Source organism: Elephas maximus, chromosome 6 (assembly GCF_024166365.1).
Source record: "Elephas maximus indicus isolate mEleMax1 chromosome 6, mEleMax1 primary haplotype, whole genome shotgun sequence".
Classification (NCBI taxonomy): Eukaryota; Metazoa; Chordata; class Mammalia; order Proboscidea; family Elephantidae; genus Elephas; species Elephas maximus.
This window is the reverse complement of record NC_064824.1, coordinates 68606834-68625235: the sequence shown is the minus strand read 5'-3', so window position 1 is coordinate 68625235 and position 18402 is coordinate 68606834. Positions and strand designations below refer to the sequence as shown.

General features: G+C 40.5%; 1 protein-coding gene across 1 annotated transcript in view; it reads right to left on the bottom strand.

Annotated features, from left to right (window-relative positions):
• MYO3B (myosin IIIB) overlaps nucleotides 1–18402 on the bottom strand; it is a 575113-nt gene that overhangs the window by 257064 nt on the left and 299647 nt on the right. The window contains 1 exon segment of the mRNA XM_049887401.1: nucleotides 5950–6029. Coding sequence (XP_049743358.1) covers nucleotides 5950–6029 — 80 coding nt within the window.

The following is an 18402-nucleotide window of genomic DNA, read 5'->3' as shown; positions in this document are numbered from 1 at the left end:
CTGAATAGAGCAACAAAGAAGAAGCTAATGAACCAACAAAAATAACATGTTTCACAAAAAGGTACCCCAATAAAGCAATACCCGTGGGACCCGAAGAACCCAGATTGGTGCCCGGCCAACATTTAGAGATCAAAGATTCTAATTGAATCATGATCAGAAGGGGGGAAATGTTGAAAAGGAAAATTAATAATAGACATCATACTTTGATTTTAAGATTTTTCTTACCCATGAAACCAAATATTAACAATAAAAACTTTGACCCAAACTGCAAAAGCCTGCCAGAAACTGCTCTGTAAAATGTAAATTTGTCTTACCTGCTGGAAAAGGATAGTCATCAAACCATTACCTCCTAATTTAAATCTCAAAAAGTCTCCTGGCTGCAGGTGGATAGAGGGACAAATTATTAGCAGACAGGCAACAGTAACCTGGTATCAGCTGATCTCAGTAATGGGGGAAGGCAGGATTCAGCAATCATGTTAAGATTAGCCAATGGTTGATCATCTATATTTCTCCCTCCTCTTCTCTTTATAGGAATCCCTGGTGGCATAGTGGTTAAGTGCTACAGCGGCTAACTAAGAGGTCAGCAGTTCGAATCCGCCAGGCACTCCTTGGAAACTCAATCGGGCAGCTCTATTTCGTCCTATAGGGTCACTATGAGTTGGAATCGACTCGACAGCAGTGGGTGGGTTCTTCTCTTTATAAGCCCCATTGTACCAACCTTCTTCAAGCATTTGCTTTTTCTGGAATCAAGACGGTCTCCCTACATGCATATAAAATAACCGCTCAGAATAAACCTTATGTTCAAATTTCAGTGTGTTTTGATTATTTCTAACAGGGGCATCATCTAGCAAAACTACTCCCCCAAAGATAAAAAAAGGTCCTTTCCAAAGTATCTTGTTTCAATCTCAGGAGAAAAAGAGACTAGAAAAGCTTTTGCAGGCATAGTGAGGCCTGTGACAGAGCACAGTTTTGGAACTGTCACACCTGGTTCAAGCTCTGTGGCCAGCTGTGTGGCCTTGGACTTGTTAACTTCTCAAAGCCCACTTTACCTCATCAGTAAGACAGGTTAATAAAAACTACTGCCTTGCATACTCACAAGTAACATTAGTTTCCTTCCTTCATAACCCTGCTTGATTTAGGTTTAATTTAGTGGTAAACACCAGGGATACAGGGTTTTGTTCAATGGCAGAAGGAGAGAACTAGCACTCATGCAACAAAGCAGAGAAATCTTTTTATTTGTTGGCAGAGAAAATCCTTCCAATGAAACCAATTTCAAAATGATCAGTAGGACCAATATTCTGTATAAAACCATTGTCTGTCCAATCCAGTATACCTTCCTCTTACAAAATCAATGTACACAACAAAGTTAATCAACTGGAACTGAGCAAGCTTGCTTTCTGCTGACAAAATTGTTTTGATTCTCCTGGAATCCAGATTTCTGGGTTCGTGGAATTGGGGTGACCCACCCAGGTCATCTGCCCTTAGATGTCCTTTTGAACCCTGAGCCTTTAAGGAACTGTTTTCCTAAAGTCACCTTCAAGTGAAACAATAGTCTGGTAGGCAGCTCATTTTGCTTTAGGCATTGGGCTCTTTTGGAGAATTATCTATGTGTGCCAGTTTCAAGGAGCAGGGACCCCAGGGTCTGACTGGAAAATATATAGGAACCATGTCCTTAGTGACTCTGTTTCTCCCACCTTCTGGAACCCTGCACATGTTTTGATTTCAATTACTGAGAAATTAACATAATAATGACGTATATAATCTGCTTTCACTGTCCCTCTCTTTGGACAACCTTCCCGATAAGTTTGGGTTGACGCTGCTTGAATCGAATCATATCTTCTCACAATAAATACATTCTATTACATTAATTTTTGGTGTTTCTCTGTGCATTTAGGTTTTTGTCACTGCCTACATGACAAATGTCCTGCTGGGTTCCTTGTGAGGGATGCTGGTGAACCCTCATAGTCATGCTGCAGAGACAGATTACCCAATAAGCAAGACATGCGCAGGCTTAATTGTACTTACTTACTATCTGTAGTGTACAATTTCATGATTAGTAAGTAAATACAACTAAGCCCACATGTACCATGCTTACTGTAAGCTGGTGCATACCACACTTGCTGGTAATCAACCCTATCATGCAGTAAGCTTTACGAATTGTGTTACAGACCCCCAAGCCCACACGAAATGAGCAAGCTTATTTGGAGTCCATGTACATATGGAGTCCATATATGAAATTTTAGATGGATACCAAAACTTAGGAATAAAACATTTGCTGAGTATCTCCTGTGTGAAAGCACTGTACTTTGCCTACCTTACGTCATTGGATCCTCAAACAACCCTATAAGGAAGGTACAGCTATTATTCATATTTTACAAATGAAGACATTAGACTACAGAGATTGTAGGTATATTTCCCAGAGTCTTACAGTTAGTAAATGGCAACACCTAGATTTGAAGTCATTCTGTCTGATTCTAAAACCTTACTTCTTATACATTATATACTGACTGTCTATGTGGTTTGATATCATATAAAATCAGTCTTAAAGTGTGGACTTATTAAAAGGATTTGCCTCATCTGTCAACTAAATTTACTCTAGGATAAAGACGTTGACTCAAAAGTCCCATAAACCATCTAGGTTTCAGGAATAAATGAAAAACTGAAGAATTTTCTCCTGGTTTCAGTGAATGCTCATTATTTGCATCTTGAAACCAAAGAAGTGCTTATACTTATTAGCTTCCTGACAAGCCCTTTTGCCAAGAATTTTTACTGCTTTCCACCCTTCAGGGAAAGAAAAACCCTATAGCATTACTCCTCTCAAAAGCCTCTGTAGCACTGAACATAAAGCAAGAGCAAGAAAACCAGCCCTTGTGCAGTGACGCTCAAAGTGCTGGAGGCCAGCTTAATGCAGGACTTCCTCCGGTATTTTATCTTAGGCAAGACAAAGAGGACTTGATGGAAATTGTGTGCATGTGTGTCTGTGTGTGCGCGTGTATGGTAAAATACACACAACATAAAATCTGCCATTTTAACTATTTACAAATGTACAGTTTGGTGGCATTAATCATATTCATTATGTTGTAAAACCATCACCACTATTTGTTTCCAAAACTCTTTATCACCCCAAAAATAAACTCTGCACCCAATAAACAGTCACCCCCTCTCCTCAGCCCATAGTAACCACTAATCTACTTTCTATCTACACGTTTGCCTATTCTAGTTATTTCATTTAAATGGAATCCTATTTTTCTTTTTTCTGTCTGGGTTATTTCACTCAGCAAAACTGAGACAGAGCCCCCACAGCGCTGTATTCTTTACCTGGCTTCCTCCCCTACAGTGTTGTACTGCAACATCATTTTCTTTCCTGGGCTTCCCCCCACCCCCACCCCCCCCCGCCCACCTTTGCATCTGAATCCTGCTTTTGCTTGGAGGTTATATGAAAACCTCATTGTGCCTGTGTAGTATGATTAAGAATGCTGCTAACCTAACTTGTACCAACTCCCTACTTGTAAACCCTTGTAAAAGTAACCTGCTTGCCCACCTTTGGTGAGCAGTCTTGGCAGCAACAGCCTCGACTGCTTCACTTTCTTATACAACGAAATGAAGGTGCCTTTCTTGTTCTCTCACCTCTCTCTCGTTTATTGGCCAATGCCAGTTATGCTGAGTAAGAACCTGGCGTTTCTACCCGGTTACAAAATGTTTCCAAAGCTCATCCAGCATTGTAGTATATGTAAGAGCTTCATCTGTCTTTATAGCTGAATAATATTCCATTGTATGGATACACCACATTTTGTTCATCCATTCATGTCATGATAGATACTTGGGTTGTTTCCACCTTTTGGCTATTATGAGTAATACTGCAGTGAACATCGGTATACAAGTTATCTGCTTGAGTCCCTGCTTTCAATTCCTTTGGCTATATACCCAGGAGTGGAACTGCTATGTTTAACTGTGGTAATTCTATGTTTAACTTTTTTTGAGCAACTACCAAATTGTTTTCCACAGTGACTGAACTATCAGCAATGCATGAGGGTTTCGATTTTGCCACATCCTCATCAACTTGTTTTTCCATCTTTTTCTGATAATAGCTGTCGTAGTGTGTGTGTGCGTGCATGTGTGTTGGTGGGTGGGTGTGTGTGTGTGAAGTGGTATTTCATTATGGCTTTGATTTTCATTTCTCTACTGACAAAAGACATGGAGCATCTTTTCATCTGCATTACTTGATGGTGATTTTTTATTACTGTTGTTATCCTTCATACTTTCAGATGCCTAAATTAGAACTTTCAACTCATTTCCTGTCCAAGTGAAAACAAATCTCTAGACATTTTCATCTTATCTGTATCATTATTATTATAATGACATAGATATATGCCACATACTGAGGGTACACTTGTCACATGGGCAGGGCCTGAACAGGGCAGGGAGGTAGGTAACACTGTGCTGATGTTTTAGGTGTGGAAAGCAGATGAACAGGTGCTGGCAGGGTTCAGTAGTCAAAAAATCTAATTGAGGAAAGGAAACCAATATGGCTGACAGGGAAAACTGCACAGTGGTCATTAACCTTTTTGTGTCATGACCCATTTTAGAATCTGGTGGAAGCCAGTGACTCCGACAAACACATAATATTCAACACAAACAAAATTTTACATATAGTATCAAGAGATTCCCAGAACCACTGATTGTTGTTGTTGTTGTTAGGCTCCTGACTCATGGTGATCCCATGCACAATGAAATGAAATGCTGCCTGGCCCTGCACCAACCCCATAATCAATTGCAGTTCAGACTGTTCCATCCATAGGGTTTTTATTGGCTGATTTTCAGAAGAACCACTGATATTCCTATATAAATCTCTTCTAGGGGCCCACATACCCCTTGTTAAATATGCCTAATATCTTGCCACAAAGTGATAAGGTTGAAAAGTAGTATGAATTCTAATAGCAGCCTGAGTATAAAATTATAGTTAACAAAAATAATTTGAGCGCTTACTATGTGCAGGTAAGTCTTCTACACTAAGGGGAAATAAGTATAGATACGCATGTATGTATCAAGTTGGGATAATATTCAACACTGTTATATATGGTCAACTTGTTTGTTCTTTATGAAATAAACTGTCTAATATGCAATGTTTAAAAACATATGAAAATTTAGAGATGTGACCGGATTATTTTACTACTCCATTACCTTCAAGATAGTTGTTCTTTGGTGTTAGTATTTACAGTGAACATTAACCAGCCAGTCCTTGAGACCCTTGGTAAACATTAGCTGGAAGGGTGGAACAGTTAACAGTATTTTACAACTGGATTTTTATTAACCCTTCTTATATCCCCATTCCATAGACAAAGATATAACTCATTTTTCAGAGGGCAAAGCACAGTAAGAGGAAGACATTTTGGTTTCTGTCTTCCCTGCCAGCTCCCTTTAGTCACTGATATCCTTCCCTGTAAGTTGGTTGGTAGAGTCCCTGGGTGATACCAAGGGTTAACACAGCTCAACTGCTAACCAAAAGGTTAGAGGTTTGAGTCCACCCAGAGGAACCTCAGAAGAAAGACCTAGTGATCTACTTCTGGAAAAAAATTAACCACAGAAAACCTTATGGAGCACAGTTCTATTCTGATACAAATGTGGGTCGCCATGAGTGGAAATCAACTTGATGGCAACTTTTTTTTAGGTTGGCAATGGTCTCAAGAAAAAATGCTCTGTTTCTTCCTAAATGGACTTTATTTTCAAGTATTAGTGTTCTGTATCTTAAGTGGTGCTTCTGAGGAGCAGGACTGTAAGGATTCCACGATAATGTTTCAAATTTCTAACATAATTGCCTTGGATGTCTTTTATCAGACTGCCCAATAGTTGACCGGGTGAAGTAAACTAATGTTGCCCATCCTAGTATTATCCCAGGGGCAGTAGCACCCCCCTGGCCTACATCATTTTGAGTGCAAACCTGCTACTCACCTTGGCTCGCCCAGCACTGAAATGTGGAGGCAAAGACCTTGAAGCAGCTGTTATCCTGGCTCTTGTTTGGGCCAAGTTACCTGCATAAGAACAAAGAATTTAAATTGAAGGAAAAGTTAAGAAATAGGATAATGAACGATTTTCCCCTTTGTGTTCTCATTTTTCCAAATTTCCAAATGATATGTTCTGAATTTGGAAAATTGGGGAAAATCTGAATTTGAAAGGTTCAATAATATAAATTATAAACAAATTATAATACAAATATAGATTGAATTTTTATTGGTTTCATAATCAAAAAAGAAACAACAAAAGAAGTCTCCAACTAGAGGACTGCAGGTCATTGAAAAGATCAATATGCAAGAAAAAAGATGCTGAAAGGAGTTTTCTGAGACAGAAGGTGGACAATGGAGGACACCACTGCAAGGGGTTAAAGCCTATAAGCAGGTCAGGCAGTAAAGATCCTTTGTTCTGAAGGGAGGAACCGGGCCACCCCCAGTGCACCAGCAAAAGAGGGAGTGCTGACTCTTGGGGGCCCAGTGGAGCTTTGCTGCTTGCAGGGGGTGAGAGTGGAGGAGTGTGACCTTGAACAAGTTAATTCTTTTCTCATCTGTTGTCTTGAGGATTCAAGGAGATAATTCACAGAAAGCACTGTTAGCACAGGGCTGGTCCTGGTAAGTGCCCAATGCATGTTAGCGAGTACTTATTATTACTTGCTCTGAATATGCAAGACTCAAAGCAGAGAGCAGTAGGCAAGATAAGACCAGGGACCCTCACCAATCTGCTACTGCGAGCACCGGTTAATCCAAGCAGTTAATCTAATGAACGATGAAAGAAAAAAAAAAAAGATAAGACACCCCCCTTTTGAACTCTGGATTTCTTTTTTACCTTTGAAGGACCTAAGTGGCCTGAACTCAGACTCTTCTCGCTTCCCCACCACCCACCCTCCACAGCCTCTCAGATTCCCTGCTCCTCAAACCAATGCGTGAAGAGATCTGTTTGCATTTTTACCTACAATACCATTTGATTCTGTAGCAAACTTAAAAAGTTGTCACTGAAAGGAAATGCTGTAAAATTGTGCATATGCAAGACACTCAAGATTTCAAAGTTTTAGCAAGTCTAGCACAAAGATGTCCAAATGTTTTCTCTGGCGATATCTTCAGAGGCTAAACTGTGATTAATAGCCCAGAAAGAACCCTTTGAAGCAGGATTGGTGACATCAAAGTCGTAATCCAGGGGTGGCAGGCGCTTTATAATGAGTGGGAAGCGTTTTAACACATTTCAAAGGATTTACAGCATGAATAAACAACAGACCTCAGCAGATGTGCCACACACACACCTTTCAGAAACAAAACCTATATGAAGTTGCCATTTTAATTTAAATGTAAATACAGTGTTCACACTTCTTTCAAATGTTAAGCATCCTCAGTGCTTGCACCCTAGACTGCCTCTTCTCTTCGCTGCTAAGGATGCCTCATTGCCCCAATGCACCCTCCTGTGCTTCTGAAACTGTGACTACCAACGTGTGTCCGGGAGAGAAAACGGAAGTCCAAGGCATCTAATGGAATTGATGCCCTACTCGGGAACTGGGTTAAGAAAGAATCTGAAATGGAGCTTGCAATGGTCCTGTACAATTTCCCTGCTTGCAACTTAAAGGGAAAGAGACAAGTGGTGTGAAGATAGAGCTTGAACTTTTTAAAAAAGATGGCAATTTCCTGCCTCTTTAAAGGATTTTTATCTCTTGGGAAGGACCCAGCACCCATGATTCCTTCTTCAGCCGCCTCTTAAGAAAAGACTAAACAGTTGCTGTGGACTGAATTCTGACTTTTGGAGACACCATGTGTGTCAAAGTAGGGTTTTCAATGACTGATTTTTCTGGAAGTAGATTGCCAGGCCTTTCTTTTGAGGCACCTCTGGCTGGACTCCATCCCCAGCCTCTCAGTTAGCAGTAAGCAGAGATCCTGTTAACCGTTTGCACTACCCAGGGAGAAGAAAGGACTGAAACAAGGTATTCCCCAAAAATGATGGGTTGCTGTTTTAAATAATCAGAGTTCAGTCTCCCTCTGCTGTCCCTTCTGGGTTTGCAGCATTTGTTGCAGGGCTCTGGTGGTGACTGTTGGTGGACATTTGTTTGGGAAGTTTTCTTGTTTTAATTTTCCCTCCAAACTTAAGGAATGTGTTAATAAACTGATAAATGATTGCAAAGCAATGCTAAATGTAAAAAAGTTGTTTATGCCAAGTTGCTACAAAAATAAGAAACTGCAAATAAAAACCCAAATGCTTCAGTTCACTTATTACAAAATTAAGTAACCTGAGTAGATTTGAGAACCGAGATCATCTACCCCCACAGTCAGCCTGGAGACTGAGAATTGACCCCCCCGCCGCTTACCATCTACATTAAAATGACTTTGCTCTATTACTGACTTTATTAGCATGATTTTATTTTCCTAGGATCTTGTGCCTAGGTTGGGTTGTTGATTATAGGAAGTTGGATCAACTCTTCAATGGAGAATATCCACAGTTTACTGCTTTGAAATGATTTGAATCTGTAGCCTCAAAATCATTGCCTTGCTGTTTCCACCCATCTTGGACTGTTGAATTGTGATCCTTACCAGTTCCCGTCCAGTCGATTCCAACTCATTGAGACCTTACCGGACAGAGTAGAACTGTTCCGTAGGGTTTCCAAGGCTGTAAATCTTTATGGAACTAGACTGCCACATCTTTCTCCCCTGGAGCTGGTGGGTTCTAACTGCTGACCTTTCAGTTTGCAGCCAAGTGCTCAGTCACTGTGCCACCAGGGCTCTTTGTGATCCTTACCCAACAATACTAATAAAGCCTCCCCCGCCCCCCCCCCCACTTTGAAAGACTCTCCTTATTTCAAACTCAAAATTCTCAATAAATTCTGACTTCGCCTTCCCCTCTCCTAGACACTACTGATGCTCTGTGAGGCAGCCTCTTCCCTATTGTAAGCAATAAACTCAGCTGTTCTTTCTATAAACAGGTTGTTTTGGTAATGCCCAGGCAACCAGCTTGGGACAGACATGTGCTGGGTGAAGTGCTTGCAGTGATTGATATGTTCTAATTTCAGTAAATAACACTGTACCTAATAAAAATGCAAGGAATTTTTTAAAAATCAGTAGTTGTATAAAAACATGTTATTTGTACACTTAAAAAGAATGCTTAGTTTGTCTTTACATAAGCCTCTATTCTAAATCTATAACAAGGAGTTTTAAATTCGATACATTTAAGGCAACTTAAAATAGCTACAAGATAGACACAGCTGTAGGAGGCCAAGGAGATGGCAGCTTATGATGTTAGATTTTGCTCTGCAGTACTTTCTTTCTCCCCAGGCAAGTATCTGCAGTGTTGAGGGTTAATATCAGTAAGTGGGTATTAAACATGGCCTTTTTAATAGCTCATGAAAAAAAACACAGATAATTTATATGTATTGGGAAAGGACTGTACTTTGGTGGAGGGATGGAATCAAAAGAGTAAGTAAGAGATCAGCCTGTCTTTCTCTGGTCTTTATTTGAAGAAAAACATGTACAAATAACAAATCCACTATCTTGTGAACACACACTTTGCCTTTACTGTGCATGTAGGAGCTCTGGTGGTACAGTGGTTAAATGCTTGGGTGCTAACCAAAACGTCAGCGGTTCAAACTCATCAGCCGCTCCTTAGGAGAAAAGATGTGGCAGTCAGTTTTCATAAAGATTACAGCCTTGGAAACCCTATGGGGCAGCTCTACTCGGTCCTATCAACTTGACTCAACAGCAGTAGGTTTGGTTTTTAGTTTTTTTGGGGGGGGGAGGGGGGTAAAAATCCAAACCCGTTGCCATTGAGTTAATTCCGACTCATAGTGACCCTAAAGGACAGAGGAGAACTGCCCCAAAGGGTTTCCAACAAGCACCTGGTAGATTCGAACTCCCGACCTTTTGGTTAGCAGCCATAGCTTTTAATCGCTATGCCACCAGGGTTCCCATTTTTTTTGGTACCTGTAGGAAATTTAAAGTCCAAAGGAAATCTCTTTCCCTTTTCTGTATCGACCTTTTAATTGGCAGTTGTCTGGCATGTTAAGAATTTCTGCATAATTACCACCTCTAGATTATCAGCTAACCCAACCAATGTTTTCACTGAATTTTTTTTTCTTTTTCATTTAGGATATGAAGTTTAACTTTAAAGATTTGTGATGCATCAACTGAAATTCTGGAGAAATAATAGTAACTCCCTTCTCCTTCCACTTTGCACTCAAGGGTACCTTTAGGGACCAAGTATTTTCTCTGCCTCTGAAGGTTTACCGGTAAGCTGCTGTACCACTGACGGTGCATGCTGCCGCAAGGCAGAGGCCTTTAATGACCATTTGAAACTGAAGAAATGGGCATGTGCTGCAAATTACCGCTTTTACAGGGTATTGTATGAGGTGTCTGAATTTTTGGTAGGAAAAATAGAAATTTTGAAAATTTTTATTTGTTACACGTATGTATGAATAGACCCTGATGGGAACTCTGGGGTATTATTAGTGGTACTTCATTTGTACCCCTGAACACTTAGGACATACTTGTGGGAGGGGGCAAGAAAAAAAAGAATCCATGCTACCTACCAAAAATTCAGACAGTCTTAATGATTCGGGATGCTTCCATTAATGAAAACACACGGTATCAACAAAAAATTCAAAACATAAAGTAATTGGTTAGTGAAAGGGTTAAGGCATTAAAACTCAAAAACAGGATGTCAGCCCAGCGAACAACTCTACGGAATCATCAAAATGTTTCAAGAGGATAAGGCTTCTCTTTCCCAACTCAGACAACTGTGGAACTGCAACTCTGTTTTCTGCATTTTATTGCCACATTAGTGGAAGGTACCAGTTCAGACTCTTAATGACATGAATCATTCCTTAAATGGGACCAGGTGAAGACAGCTCTGGGTATTGACTACCTTCCTCACATTTTTCGATGGAGTCTGCTTGGAAATAACATGGCTGCCACATGACACAAAAGTACTGGGAGCCTAGACTGTTGACGTCTACCCAAGATCTGAATCATGGAGAAAAAAATGAAATCCACGTACACATATCTGTCAGCACTCACATGACACTGATTTGTGAGGCTGGCTTATTCCAATGTCAGAACCACCTCCATGTTTAGCACTGTTTTTTAGTCCAGCCAGGATGAGTCATAGGCAAAACTGTAATTTAGGCAAAAGATGCATTCAAGTTTCTCACATTCTTTTTTACATCCCTATTTCTACTTTTAAGAGTACAATATACCTTTATGTTGTATCCCCCCACCCTCAACAAGCACCTCTCTTTCCTTCCTTACCCAACCCTCTAACTCTTCCAAGCAGTATAGACTTTGTCTATATTCCCATCAAAACTTTACTGTCTTTGTTCCAAACCTTCATATCATTATTCTCCTCTGACAATGAATTCTTGTCTAATTTGTTAACAGATAGCTAAATGTATTAGTTCACCCAGGTGAAGCGCTCACATGGTATCTTAGTCATCTAGTGCTTCTATAATAGAAATGCCACAAGTGAATGGGTTTAACAAAGATAAATTTATTTTCTCAGTCTAGTAGGCTAGAAGTCCAAATTCAGGGCGTCAGCTCCAGGGGATGGCTTTCTCTCTCTGTCGGCTCTGGAGGAAGCTCTTTGTCATCAATCTTCCCCTGGACTAGGAGCTTCTTCAAGCAGGAACCCTGGGTCCAAAGGACTCGCTCTGCTCCTGGTGCTTCTTTCTTGTTGGTATGAGGTCCCCACTCTCTACTTGCTTCCTTTTCATCTCTTGTAAGATAAAAGGTGGTTCAGGTCCACTCCAGGAAAACTCCCTTTACACTGGATCAGGAATGTGACTTTAGTAAGGGTGTTATAATCCCACCCTAATTCTCTTTAACACAAAATTACAATGACAAAATGGAGAACAACCACACAATACTGAGAATCATGGCCTAACCAAGTTGACACATATTCTGGGGGACATAATTCAACCCATAACACATGGTATGGAAAGCTTTCTAGAAACAAAACTTTTATGGAATGATTCTAATGATGGGAATGCTGGGCAACTACAGTGTCCAGGTAAAAGGAATAGTTTTGAAATAGGGGCTCTCTCATTTAATGATCCTCAAATTATTCATACTTTGAAATAATATACTAAAGGCCCTCTATGGGTCTTAAAAAGATGAGTAACCTGGAGAAGCTGTTAGGTGAAGACGAAAGACTCACATATAAACATTTCATTGCAATTTCGAGTGGACATGAATGGACAGAATAGGGGGAGACTAAGCTTTCTTGGAAGAATAAGAAAAAAAAAACACACAGAATAGGCAATACATTAGCTAGATCTTGAAGGCTTCATAAGAGTTGGACAGGAAACAAAAGGAATTCTATCTGGAAGACACGAGCAAGAGAGACACAGAATGTTAACTGTAAGAATGTGCAGTCTGAGTTCCAGAGAGCTCACAGGCAAATTCTGACACGGACAGACTTAGGAAATATCTAAAGCTCAGTGTTACTTCCCTATACACATTAACTTCCAGGCAGCTTTTCCTTTTTAAGTTAGACATTTAATAATAATCTAGAAACATGTAGTATTTACTCTTACAAGCAGAAAAACCAGTTACTAGCCACTCTCCACCAATGAAAACACTATGAGGGCAGTTTTTGATGGGGAGAAAACATGGAAAATGAAGAATTTGCTAAGGTACCATAAGTCACTGGTAGTACTGTGGACAAAAACTTTGCTCTTCTGCTTTTCAGGTGACCTTAAGGTAGAGTGCGCATTCATCTGTGTGGCCAAAGGTAGATGGTTTGGATACAACTCACCAGGGGGATCATGCCAGTTAGCACACAGCGCTAATGAGGCCAATCTCATTTGGGTCCGGCAGAAGTCCCTGAGTGGTGCAAAGTTAAGTGCTAGGCCCTCAGCTGAAAGGTTGGTGGTTCAAACCTACCCAAAAGCGCCTCCATCTGCTTCCGAAAGGTCGTAGCCATGAAATACTATGCAGCGTAGTTCTACTCTGCAACACATGGGGTTGCCATGAGTTGGAACTGACTCTGTGGCAACTGTTTTTTTTTCTTTTTCTTAAGTTACACCCAGAGAAATGGCATTCTGTAGTCTAAGACTGGAATACTAAATAAAAGACTCAGGCAGGAGAGAATGAGCTGATTACTGCAGATGAAAAATCCCCTCCCTCTGCCCCACCCCAGCAGCTCTACTCAACACACATTATCTATTGACGGTGAGTCAGTCACATGATTTCTCTGTGTAAAGCACAACACTTAAATTTCCTTGTGTTTTCAATTAATTTTGAGAAAGCCACACAGAGCTTCAGAAAACAAGACACTTCCCGTTGTACGGGAGAATGATTCAGTGCTTAGAACTATAAATACGACTGTGTGAGAACGGTACCCAAGACATGCGAGAGCTTTATCTGGGCTCTAAATTAGGGAGTTGGTCAAGGCAGTAGACAGCGTTGTCCAAAAAGCAACATCATGCTGAGGATGCAAATAAGCAAGTATAATAGCTGAGTGCAAATTTAAGAAGTTTGAGTAGTGTTAGGGTTCCATCCAACTCGGAAACTCTGATAGTGAAGTACACCTTATCGGAAGATTCTTGAAGTGGGAGAAATAAGAACAAAATAAGCAAGATAAAAAGAAAATTTGTACAATGTATTATTTTTTATACTGGTGGACAATAGAAGACAAGAGCGGGGTGAGGATGAAGGAATGATGATAAGGCTTAGATAAACTGAGGAAGTGTGAAGAATAATATTTGATTTGCCAACGCTCTCTTTACAGCTGATCACCATGAGGACCCAGTAGGGGCTCTGTTTCTGTGATCTCTAATATTCATTCATTTCTCTTATTTTTATATCACTCATTTCTTAGCACACAAAAGAGGGGGCAGAGGTGTAGTTTTTTGCTCTCTCCCTGCAATAAATTTTTAAGCTCAAGAAATTCAGTGTGATAATCTTCAACATCTTCAAGATACACATTCTCCTAGTAAAAAATTATTCCTTCAGTTTACATATTAGTAAATCCAACCATTTAAAAAGATCGGGTGCTAATATGAATGTAATCATCACCTACATGAACTCCTTTCCATTGAGTCTGAATACATTCAAGGTTAACTTTCGATCTTCAGATACCCAAGTCTAATTTTCATAATTACCAATTATTTTGCTTTATTTCAAGGAATGACTACTCCATATCAGTAGCTCCTTTCTAAAGGAGCCTTTTATGAACAATCAGATGTATCTTCTTGAGAAAAATTACAGCAGCTTGAGAATCCAGAAAACAGGACAGGCATACCGAGGTAGTAGTACTCTAGGGAAACATGACATGCAACACGCCTAACTGACCAGCATTACACATACCTAAGCTACACTGTCGTTGTTGTTGTTGTTTGTCATCTAGTTGATTCGGGCTTATGGAGACCCCATGTGTGCAGAGTACACCTGCATCATAGAGCTTTCAAGGCTGTGACCTTTCGGAAGCAGATTGTCAGGACGGATTCCAAGAGCCAACCTTTTGGCTAGTAGTTGACTGCTTAACTGTTTGCGCCACCCAGGGACTCACATTACCGTATGTTCTATTAAAAGAGTTTGGGACACACACACACTTCTCTCTCTCTCCAGACTTTTTTTTTTTTTAAAATCAATTCATTAAAATGACAGTGCACAGAAAGTTGCTTCTACTGAACTTTATGTAAGTGTCATGGTTTAAGTATCACAGTTTTGAAGAATTAAAAAAAAAAAAAAAAAAAACCCACTGCCATTTAGTAGATTCCTAGTCATAGCAACCTTATAGGACAGAGTACAACTGCCCCATAGGGTTTCCAAGGTTGTAATCTTTATAGAAGCAGACTGCCACGTCTTTCTCCCTCGGAGTGGCTGGTGAGTTCGAACTGCCCACTTTTCAGTAAGAAGCCAAGTGCTTTAACCATTTGCTACCAGGGCTCCTTTTTTTTTTTTTTTTATTAACTTTTATTGAGCTTCAAGTGAACGTTTACAAATCAAGTCAGACTGTCACATATAAGTTTATATACACCTTACTCCATACTCCCACTTGCTCTCCCCCTAATGAGTCAGCCCTTCCAGTCTCTCCTTTCGTGACAATTTTGCCAGCTTCCAACTCTCTCTATCCTCCCATCCCCCCTCCAGACAGGAGATGCCAACACAGTCTCAAGTGTCCACCTGATATAATTAGCTCACTCTTCATCAGCATCTCTCTCCTACCCACTGTCCAGTCCCTTTCACGTCTGATGAGTTGTCTTCGGGAATGGTTCCTGTCCTGGGCCAACAGAAGGTTTGGGGACCATGACCGCCGGGATTCCTCTAGTCTCAGTCAGACCATTAAAAAAAAAAAAAAAAGACCATTAAGTATGGTCTTTTTGTGAGAATTTGGGGTCTGCATCCCACTGATCTTCTGCTCCCTCAGGGGTTCTCTGTTGTGCTCCCTGTCAGGGCAGTCATCGGTTGTGGCCGGGCACCAACCAGTTCTTCTGGTCTCAGGATGATGTAGGTCTCTGGTTCATGTGGCCCTTTCTGTCTCTTGGGCTCTTAGTTGTCGTGTGACCTTGGTGTTCTTCATTCTCCTTTGATCCAGGTGGGTTGAGACCAATTGATGCATCTTAGATGGCCGCTTGTTAGCATTTAAGACCCCAGACGCCGCATTTCAAAGTGGGATGCAAAATGTTTTCATAATAGAATTATTTTGCCAATTGACTTAGAAGTCCCCTTAAACCATGGTCCCCAAACCCCCGCCCTTGCTCCGCTGACCTTTGAAACATTCAGTTTATCCCGGAAACTTCTTTGCTTTTGGTCCAGTCCAGTTGAGCTGACCTTCCATGTATTGAGTACTGTCCTTCCCTTCACCTAAAGCAGTTCTTATCTACTAATTAAACAGCAGGGCTCCTTTTAAAGAATGAAGTTAATGTAATTTTTAAAGTACAGACATGGCTTTTCACAGACTTTGACTTTATGGAAATGTGATACAGTATCCAGAATAACCATTTATTTCAAAAGCTTTCTAAATCAAAATTTTATCCTACAGACTTGCTGTAGAATAATTACTGAATTTCTTTCTTTTTTTTTAAGATTAGAATCTAGTGAGTATATAGGCCAACAAAGAAGATTGCAGAGTATTCATCAGATGAAGGAACTCTTCAAACATCACAACTTTATGCTAATCCCAGAAGCTGAAGCTAGTCAATACACTTGTGTCTGAGTCAAGTCAATGCAATAAGCTCCCTTATATTGGTACTTATCATTAGAAGTGGTTTGATTCCCTATAAAGCTTACAATCTCCTTGAAACCAGGCATTTAGCATCTGTTTCTATCCCCATTCATTAATGCAAAAAATATTTCTTGAGCACCTTCTCTAAGACTTGCAAACTACCTTAAACATATTAAACCAAAAACCAAACCCGTTGCCACTGACTCGATTTCAATTCATGGTGATTCCATGTGTTTACACAGTAGAACTCAGCTTCATAGGATTTTCTTGGCTGTGATCTTTACACAAGCAGATCACCAGGCCTTTCTTCTGCAGTGCCACTGGTTGGGTTTGAACCATCAACCTTTAGGTTAGCAACTGATCACAAACAGATATTAAACCAAACCAAACCCATTGCCATCAAGTCGATTCCAACTCATAGTGACCCTATAGGACAGAAAAGAACTGTCCCATGGGGTTTCCAAGGCTGTAATCTTTATGGATGCAGACTGTCACATCTTTCTCCCTTGGAGCGGCAGGTGGGTTTGAACTGCCAATTAGGCATTCAAAAAAACCCAGTGTATTGATGGTGCTCTAATGTACCAGAGCAACATTTTAGACTGTTTTTACCCTTTTCTTCTAAAGATTGATCATATCTACCATCTCTTGGCCAACTTCAGTATCACAGGTTCTTCTATCAGGTATCCAAGAGCTATAGAATGCTTATGGCTCATTATTCCAATGAGATAAGCAACTGACCAAGTTAGTCAATTCTGCAGAGCTAGTACAGCACCATGGATGAAGAATAAACCCAAATGAAATAGATATATGGTTTAAATGTTTCTAGAGAATGTCTCATTAAAGCCAAAATATTCCTTAACAACTCAATGGCAACTAACCACAAAAACCCAGTGCTTAGCACCATATATCAAACAATTAGTTAAAACTCAGCACTCAATAAATATATGTTAATGGATAAATTAATTATTTGGCTTTAAATTTTTACTTAATATGACATTCAAAGCCCTCCGGGAACAGTCCTCAACTTACCTCACTTCCCTCCATGTACCCTGAGCTCCTTGCTGGTCTCTGGACATGCCACACTCTAAGCTATTTAATGCCCGGACCACAGAGGTGCAGTGGTCAAGAATGTGAGTTCTGGGGTCAAACTGCCTGGGATTTGTTCCAGCTCTGCCATTTACTTGTTAGGAGGGCTTGGGTGAGTTCCTTGCCTTCTCAGTACCTGGGTTTCATCTTCCAGAGGGCTGGATGAATGTTCACTGATCTTGGGGAATAAAGCATTCCTGTGCAATTTATAGTTAACAGAGAGTTTCTGTAGTGAGATACAGTTGTCAATGGCCCAGGGGATTTGATTAGAGACACATGGAGCCCCGGGGTACTAGTTGGCCAAGGATTTTTAGTTTAAGCTAAATCACGTGGTTCAGCTTTGTGACGATCTCTTCAGCAGGCATATTGAGATTTACAAAAATACTATTGGAAATGCTACTAGTAGTAATAATAGCATCATTAGAAACTGTCTAACTTCATGAGGGCTAATGCAAATCAAGATCTGCCCAAGGCTGATCCCTATGAGGTAGAGATCAGATATACCTCCACATTCCAAACATTTACCATTTCTGACACCATCTGTCCCTTCCGTGGCACCCTCTACATCTCTTCTGGGTTCAATAATCCACTGCAATGGCCACACAGAACTCCCAGACCATACTGTCATAGGCTGAATTATGCCCCCCAAAAATGTGTATCAATTGGGCTGGGCCATGATTCCCAGTATTGTGTGATTTTTCTGTATGCTGTAAATCCTGCCTCTATGATGTTAATGAGGTAGGATGGACAGCAGTTGTGTTAGTGAGGCAGGACTCAATTTACAGGATTAGATTGTATCCTGAGGCAATCTCTTGAGATATAAAAGATAGAAGGGGGCAGAGAGACGGGGGTACATCATACCACAAAGAAAGAAGCACTGGGAACAGTGCGTGTCTTTTAGACCTGGGGTTCTTGCGCAGAGAAGCTCCTAGTCCAGGGGAAGACTGATGAGAAGGCCGACAGAGAAAAAGCCTTCCCCTGCAGCTGACAACCCGAATTTGGACTTTTAGCCTACTTTACTGTGAGAAAATAAATTTCTCTTTGTTAAAGCCATCCACTTGTGGTACTTCTGTTATGGCACCATTAGATAACTAAGACACATACAGTTCAGTGGCTTATTAAGTAACAGGGTAC